Source organism: Myotis brandtii, unplaced genomic scaffold (assembly GCF_000412655.1).
Source record: "Myotis brandtii unplaced genomic scaffold, ASM41265v1 scaffold1102, whole genome shotgun sequence".
NCBI lineage: Eukaryota > Metazoa > Chordata > Mammalia > Chiroptera > Vespertilionidae > Myotis > Myotis brandtii.
The window spans coordinates 914,130-922,851 of NW_005353757.1; the positions used below are offsets into that span (position 1 = coordinate 914,130).

General features: G+C 39.4%; 1 protein-coding gene across 2 annotated transcripts in view; it reads right to left on the reverse strand.

Annotated features, from left to right (window-relative positions):
• The window catches only part of RGS20 (regulator of G-protein signaling 20), a 49,953-nt gene extending 43,477 nt beyond the window's left edge, over positions 1–6,476 (reverse strand). The window contains exons 1-2 of one of the 2 annotated variants that reach the window (XM_005857311.2): positions 6,183–6,476; positions 2,383–2,390 (exon numbers count right to left, since the gene is read on the reverse strand). In XM_005857311.2, coding sequence (XP_005857373.1) covers positions 2,383–2,390; positions 6,183–6,347 — 173 coding nt within the window. In that variant the 5' untranslated portion in view covers positions 6,348–6,476. The remainder of the gene's footprint in view (positions 1–2,382; positions 2,391–6,182) is intronic. The other variant, XM_014543914.1, reaches the window with a different exon arrangement.
• Between the last annotated feature and the right edge of the window lie 2,246 nt (positions 6,477–8,722).

The window sequence follows — 8,722 nt, forward strand, 5'->3', positions numbered from 1 at the left end:
CAGGGGAAATGGGATATATGTAATACTTCCAACAATAAAGAATTATTTAAGAAAATAAAAAAATATTTTTAAAAAAGTATTAGGGAAGAAGAGGCCATCTTGCTCTTGGGTTCCTCAGGATGGTTATTGCATCTGGGTGTGAGGTGGAGGGCTGTGAGCTCTGAACCTTGACTCAGTGAGACAGAATTGGGAAAGGTAGGGAGCCATTTGCTGCCCTGATTTCCTCCCCTTTGTGATTTCCTATATCTAGCAACCAGCCAATTTCTGATGGCTGTGCCAAGGAGAGTTATAACCTGGCCTTTGGCCAAGGCTGCATGGACAAAGAGGAGGCTTTGAGGTGAAGGGGGACGCCAGGAATGCTGCAGCTTCTCAGTGATCCACAGTAGAAGCCAGTGCCAGATGGGGCTGGGACTTGGACCAGGCTTGAGTGTGGCTTCTGAGAAGGGGCCAGAAACAGCCCTAAACACCAGGCCTCTCACCTGCTCAAATGTCCCAAATTACACTGCTGGGAGTTCATTCCTTTGGATCTAATATGAGCATTCTCCATAGATTTTGTGAGGAACAAACTATTAATTCTTTTACATCTAAGTGCAAATAATTTTGAACTTTATTTTTTTCCTAATGGGAAAAACCAGGCCAGAATGAGAGAATGAGGTGCCTCGGTGATGCCTGGGGATATTGGGGAAGTGGATAAGGTGAGGGATGGGAGAGAAAGAGACAGAGAGAGGGAGGAAGACTTCTCTTAGATCCCAGTTTGGCCCAGACTAATGGGCATGGTTCTTGGGAGACCTTCCTTTGCTTCCTGTCCCTCACACCCTGCACATCTTCACCTTGCCTGTCTCAAGTGTTGTAAAGAATGCACAAGGGACAATGATTGGCCCCCAAAGCCTGGACTCCTCCAGGAGCCAGCAAATGATGTAAAATGCCTGGCTTTCTTTTCTAAAGCTGCAGCTCAGGGAAAGGGGAAGTTTATAGACTTTAATGACACTTGTATCTGGGTACACTGAAAGGAGGCACTTACTGAACTTTTTTGGTTGAAAAGAGATGTTTTCAAGTCATCAGATTTCAGTTAGTTACAATTAAGTTGTTAAAAATAGTCAGCTTGCCCTCACCAGTTTGGCTCAGTGGATAGAGCGTCGGCCTGCGGACTGAGGGGTCCCAGGTTCGATTCTGGTCAAGGGCATGTACCTGGGTTGCGGGCACATCCCCAGTAGTGGGTGTGCAGGAGGCAGCTGATCGATGTTTCTAACTCTCTATTCCTCTCCCTTCCTCTCTGTAAAAAATCAATAAAATGTATTTAAAAAAATAGTCAGCTTGCAGCTATTTTTGTTTTTTAAAGATAAAAACAAAAAAGGAAGGAGTAGGACCTGGCTTTTATTTGCTGATCATATGCTCATTTTTCAAGCCAGCAACAGAAGTGTCTATATAATTAAGTGCATATCCTCCTTGGAAGGTGCTGATGTGAATAAAGCTCGCTCTTCAACTTTAAAAAAAATATGCCCATGCCAACCTGTGACCTCCTGGGCAAAAGGTCACAGATGAAAATCTTAAATAAATGGGGCTAAATTCAACTTGCAGATGTGGAGAGAGCAGATTTGTTGTAGAATTGGAAGATGTGTGTGAAATTCGCAATACCAAATGCTTTCATCATTTCTTTCCAGTAATGTTTGATTCATCCCGTTTGGTCTTAGTTTGCTCAACTATTTTTGCACAACCTCTAGCAACTTTTACTGATGACGTATAGGTAAAAATATTCTTGTGCCAGTGTGTCTGGGTTATCAGATGATCACTCTGGCCTGACTCAAGAGAGCAGACAAAAGCTTCACAGTCCACCTATGTCCCCTGGGGTGAGGGGCGTGTCTGGTGACTCTAAACTTTTAGTTGCTGTGGGGCCCACCCACAGAGCTTTGCTAAACAAGGACTAAACAGAGGAGATGTGTGGATTTATCTCTAAGACATGTTTACAGGCAATAAAGTGAGTCACACGACATTTTTGGTTTCCTAGTTCCAGCATTTGCTTTGTCACTATTTTTCATTTTTGCCATTCTGATAGGTACATATTGATATTTCAGTGTTGTTTTGTGTTTTTCTAGTGGCTAATGATGTTAATTATTCTTTCCTGTGTTTATTTACCATCTCTGTATGCTTTTTTAAAAAATATATTTTTATTGATTTTTTGCAGAGAGGAAGGGAGAGGGATAGAGTTAGAAACATCGATGAGAGAGAAACACCGACCAGCTGCCTCCTGCACATCCCCTACTGGGGATGTGCCCGCAACCAAGGTACATGCCCTTGACCAGAATCGAACCCGGGACCCCTCAGTCCGCAGGCCGACGCTCTATCCACTGAGCCAAACCGGTTAGGGCTCTGTATGCTCTTAAAGGAAATGTCTGTTCATGTCTTTTGCCCATATTCTTAGTTAGGTTGTTGTTTGTTTTTTAACTCTTGAGTTTTGAGAGGTCTTTATATATTCTGGTTATAAGTTCTTTGTCAGCTATGGGGTTTGTCAATATTATCTTGAAGTCTGTATCTTGTCTTTCCATCCTCTTAGATAAGGTCATTGGCAGAGCAAAATTTTTTATTTTTCATTAATCCAATTTTTCCGTTATGGATTTTGCTTTTGATGTCTAAAACTCTGCCCAGCCTTAGGTCACAAAGATTTTCTATTATTTTTTTTCAAAAGTTTTATAGTTTTACATATAGTGTACATTTAAGTTTATGAACTATTTTGGTTTAATTTTTGTATTAGATGTTAGGCTTAGGTGAAGGATTTTTGGAGGGTTTTATCACTGGGGCCTGGACATCTCGATGCATGTTAGCCCATATTCTCCCTGTCTACTTCTCTATTTTCATAGACATTATATCAAGTCTACTTTAAATTTCACCTCTTTTATTCTTTCATTAGATCTTTCTCCATATTGACATTTCATCCCTGATTTCTTACTGCCCTACTGATTTAAAGACTGTAATTATGATGATAGATATCCTCTATTATTGACATGAGTCATGCCGATAATTTGGTAATAAGATGTGGTGAGAATGTCAATATGTTTGTCTTTCCCAATATATTGTAAGTTTTGTAGAGAGGGAGGAGCATATTTTTCTCTTTCTCAAAACCTAGGCCAAGATTCCGTAGACAGTGAGAACTCAATGATATTAGTAGAATCAAAATGAACAGAGTTCTGCCAAGCTTATATTTGCTAGAAGAGGGATATGCTCATTTATATGTTGCATCTGAACTCAGATGCAACATAAAAATATTTTTATTTTATTTTTTTAAATATATTTTGTATTTTATTTTATTTTTTATCTTTTGAAAATATATTTTTATTGATTTCAGAGAGGAAGGGAGAGAAAGAGAGAGATACAAACATCAGTGATGAGAGGGAATCATTGATTGGCTGCCTCCTGCACGTTGGACCGAGCCCACAACCCAGGCATGTGCCCTTGACGGGAATCAAACCTGGGACCCTTTGGTCCACAGGCCTACCCTCTATCCACTGAGTAAAAACCAGCCAGGCATAAAAATATTTTTTAAAGGCAAAACTGAGTGAAGAGGCCAGTAGCATCCCAACTGGATCACTCCTGACCGCTCCCGCCTGTGGTGTACAGGTTGGAAGCTGTTTACTTGGGGTACTGAGGTCAGGATGGCAGCTCAAATTGCCCAGTGCTAGTGCCAGCAGTATGGTTGGTTCCAGGACGCTGTGGGAAGGAATACTGCTGATTCTTTTTAAAAATTATTTGTTTATTTATTTTATTTATTTATTGTCTAAAGTTTTACTTAAGTCTCCTTTCTCCCCGATTGACCCCCTCCCCCCAGCCATTCCCACGCCAGGCAAGCCCCCACCACCTCAGTGTCTGTGTTCATTGGTTATGCTAATAGGCATGCATACAAGTCTTTTGATTGCTCTCTAACCCACCACCTCCCCTGCCATTTGTCTCTGGATCTATTTTTGTTCATCAAATTATGTTGATCATTATACCTTACATGTGAGTGAGGTCATGTGATATTTATCTTTCTCCAACGGCCTTATTTTGCTTAGCATAATGCTCTCCATGCTGTTGCAAATGGTAAAAGTTCCTTCTTTTTTTTTTAAATATATTTTATTGATTTTTTACAGAGAGGAAGGGAGAGAGATAGAGAGTTAGAAACATCGATGAGAGAGAAACATCGATCAGCCGCCTCCTGCACATCTCCTACTAGGGATGTGCCCGCAACCAAGGTACATGCCCCTGACCGGAATCGAACCTGGGACCTTTCAGTCCACCAGGTACATGCCCTTGACCGGAATCGAACCTGGGACCCTTCAGTCCGCAGGCCGACGCTCTATCCACTGAGCCAAACCGGTTTCGGCATCTTCTTTTTTTTTTATAGCAGTGTAGTGTTCTACTGTGTAGATGTACCACAGTTTTTTAATCCACTCATCTGCTGATGGGCACTTAGGTTGTTTCCAAATCTTAGCTATTGTAAATTGTGCTACGATGAACATATATACTGCTGATTCTTAAATACTTTCCCAATCCATTTGCCTATGATTCCGCTTGAGCATATCCCTTAAGACAGTTAGAAGTTTGAAATTATATGTGTCCACATATTTTTACATACTAGTATACATGCATACACTCATAACATATGTATCCTGTTGCTGTCTGTTTCCTCAGAGTAGCCTCCAAACTCTACCTTAAGAACTTCTGCCCAGGATATCCCATTTCATTCTAGTTTCCTGAAGACCTTGTGCGTAGGTGACAATAGGGGTGTGTGGATGTTCATATGTTATTTGTTCACACATGTCTGAAAGCTCAGAAGCACAGGTCAGTACAGTTCTAGAGAAAAATCTTCCTAATTATTATAAAAAAACTTTTATTCTTCTTATAATAATTAAAATAACATGGAAGGAAAAGGGCAGATCCAGAGAATTAAATAAAGAGTTTGCAAATAAGTGATTCTTATTAGGGTATGAGCCATGATACAGGGACAGATAAGTTTTTTAGTGTTACAGTTATTTGGACAGGTTTGCTGTAGTATGATTTTGCAGCACTTAATTATGAGCTCTGCTCATTATTTGTTAGACATTAACACATGCCCATCTCCCACCACACTAAATAACCTTTTAAGAGATAATTCCATTAATAGTGAAGAGGATTTACGACCTACTAGTAATCGGTACTTTCTGCAAAGATACATACCACACTAAGCAGGAAAATTGTATCTTTTTGGGGACAATGTTATCTAGTGGTAGAAATTCATTCTTAGGGAATTCTCTTTTTGAAACTGTGATTTTAAGAAAAACACCCCTTTGCTCCTTAATGCTCTTTTTTAAAAAAAACATATACCTTACTTTATTTTTTAATTTTTAATTTTTTAAATTGATTTCAGAGAGGAAGGGAGAAGGAGAGATAGAAACATCAATAATGAGAGAGAATCATTGATCGGCTGCCTCCTGCATGCCCCCCACTGGGGATCGATCCTGTAACCCAAGCATGTGCCCTTGGCCAGAAACAAACCGGGGACGGTTCAATCCGCAGGCCAACATTCTATCTGCAGAGCCAAACCAGCTAGGGCCTTAATGTTCTTTTGTTCCTTCTTTAGTATACTAATTTTTTTCTCCAGCAATTTTTGTAGAAAGCAGTTTATAATTTTTCTTTTATTACTATATGGGCCAGAAACAAACCAGGGACGGTTCAATCCGCAGGCCAACACTCTATCCGCAGAGCCAAACCAGCTAGGGCCTTAATGTTCTTTTGTTCCTTCTTTAGTATACTAATTTTTTTCTCTAGCAATTTTTGTAGAAAGCAGTTTATAATTTTTCTTTTATTACTATATGAGATATAATCTTTATATCAGAGAAAAACATTCAATGGTTAATAGCAATAGACATAAAAATTTGTCAAAGTATTCTGCTTTTTAAAAACATTATTTCCGGAAACAAACAAACAAAACATAAAGAGTCATTTGTCTTGGTAAAGGGGAGTTGTTTAGGTTGGAGAAAATTGCACAGATCAGGTAATCATCATCAAGGTTCTTAGGGTTTCTCTTGAAAAATCTGAAAACAATTTTTTCATCAATAACATCAATAAGATAAAGTGAGCAATGGCTCTAAAACTTGCTCAGGTTTTATATTCCTTATCGATAAACTCTTTCCTTGTCAAGAAAGGATCATGGATTGAGGAGATTGTCTTACCTTGATATCATACGCAGCCTCGGTGGCCCCTTCTTTTTCTGTGGTTTGGTGAATGTTTGCATTATACGCCTCAGCCCTCTGCAGGGGCAGAAATTGCTTCCGCATGGATGGCCTGCGGAAATGTTTCTGGAGGCATTCTTGGTTATCTTGGGAAAGCCTGGTCATGGTTTTACAATAAAGGCTCCAAATGAGTCCTGTAGCCTGATTTCAACAACACCAGCCAAGGTCCCCTCTATTTCTCTTCATTTGGCTAATGCTGAGCTCTCTCTCAGTCCCCTGGGGACTGACCCGGAAAGTTACACAAATCCAAGCAAAAGGATTATCTGTTTTATGGATCAGCAGCTTATCCACTGATCTGTAGTGTTCTATTTCAGGTAGGGCCTCCTATTTTGAATGTCTAGGTATGTTAGCACTGCCCTCTACAGGTAGTAATGTATTATTAATTAAAATTTAATCCTAAATCAAAAACTGAAATGATTCAAGTGATATATTGCTTAGTATATAATGATAAAGGAAATAGATTGCTTGGCAGAATTCTGTACTAGGAGTGTGTGGTAAGGAATAGTACTTGGCAATCTTGGGCTATGCGATTGAGGGGCAGATGGTCCCCCTAATCTATTTAGGTTTCTTAAAACATCATTTTAGTACCAGTTAGGTTTGTGGCTAGAAATGTATGCTAAACTCATACCCAAACTTAAGGCCAGGGATTATCACTCTTTATATTTGTCATGTAGAATTAGTTAAAATGAATTTCATATGAGGTAAGCAGTCATCTAATGATTTAAGGTAAAATTTGGCTTGTAACATCATATTTTGTATTTGTACTCGATGGGCAAAGGCATTTCACTTAAAAACAGGAACAAGACAGGGATGTCCACTTTCACCACTCTTATTCAACATAGTACTGGAAGTTCTAGCCATAGCGATCAGACAAGAAGAAAAAAATAAAAGGCATCCAAATTGGAAAGGAGGAAGTGAAACTGTCATTATTTGCAGATGACATGATCTTATACATAGAAAACCCTAAAGACTCCACCAAAAAACTACTAGATTTAATAAATAAATTCGGCAAAATAGCAGGATAAAAATTAACATCCAGCAATTGATGGATGACATTTTTATACACCAATAATGAACTCTCAGAAAGAGAAACTAAAAATCCCAGTTATCATTACAACAACAACAACAACAACAACAACAAAAAAGATACCTTGCAATAAATTTAACTAAGGAGATAAAATCCCATTTATCATTACAACAACAACAACAACAACAACAACAAAGATACCTTGCAATAAATTTAACTAAGGAGATAAAAGACCTGTACTCTACAGGCCATAGAAAAAAGAAATAGAGGCAGATATAGACAAATAGAAGAATTTGTTCATGGGTTGGAAAAATTAACACCATTAAAATGTCCATACTCCCCAAAGCAATCTATAGATTCAACTCAATCCCTATTAAAATACCAATGGCATATTTCAGACTTAAAATACTCTGAAAAGAAAGCATAGGTTGCAAAACCTCAGACATCTCTCATAGCAATATGTTCGCTGAAACATCTCCTAGGGCAAGGGAAACAAAGGGAAAAAAAATAAACAAATGTGGCTACATCAAAATAAAAAGCTTCTGTGCAGCAGAAGAAACTGCCAACAAAATGAAAAGGGAGCCCACTGTATGGGAGAACATATTTGCCAATGATACAACAGATAAGGGATTACTTTCCAAAATATATAAAGAACTCATACAATATAACAAAAGGAAGACAAACAATTATCATCATCATTATTTTTTAAAGAATAGTTTATTGATTTTTAAAGAGAGAAGAAGGGAGAGGGAGAGAGAAACATCAATGTGAGAGCGCAACATCCATTGGCTGCCTCCTGCACGCCCCCTACCAGGTATCCGCAAACAGGGCTGTGCCTTTGACTGGATATCAAGCTGGCAACCTCCCAATGCACGAGAGGACGCCCAACCAACTAAGCCACACTGGCCAGGGCAACACGCATGATTTTTTTAGTATAATTGCAAATATTGCATGGAACATACATTGTTGGCTACTAGTAAACCTGCAATCCCAGGGCAAGATAACTTTTATGACCCACGTCTCAGCATCAGTTTCATATACAATATCCCGATAAGAACGCCTGCTTCATTGACCTGTTAAATCTAAATGAAAGTCAATCTATTTAAAGCACTGAATTATAAACTTTTGAAAAGAATGACGGTTAAGATAAACGAGTTTTGCCACCAGGAGGTCACAGTTCCATTCCAGGTCAAGGCACTGCCTGGGTTTCAGGCTTGGTCCTGGGTGTGGGGCGTGCAGAAGGCAGCCAATCAATGATTCTCATCATTGATGTTTCCGTCTCTCTCTTCCTTTCCCTTCCTCTCTAAAATCAATTAAAAAAATATATATTAAAAAAAAGATAAACGAGTTTTGGCCTGGTTCTCGGGCTCCAGCGGGTACCCTGGCACCGGAGCGGCCTGCTGGGTATCGGGTCCCCCACACGCCCTCCCTCGGGACAGGCCAGTCGGGCTGG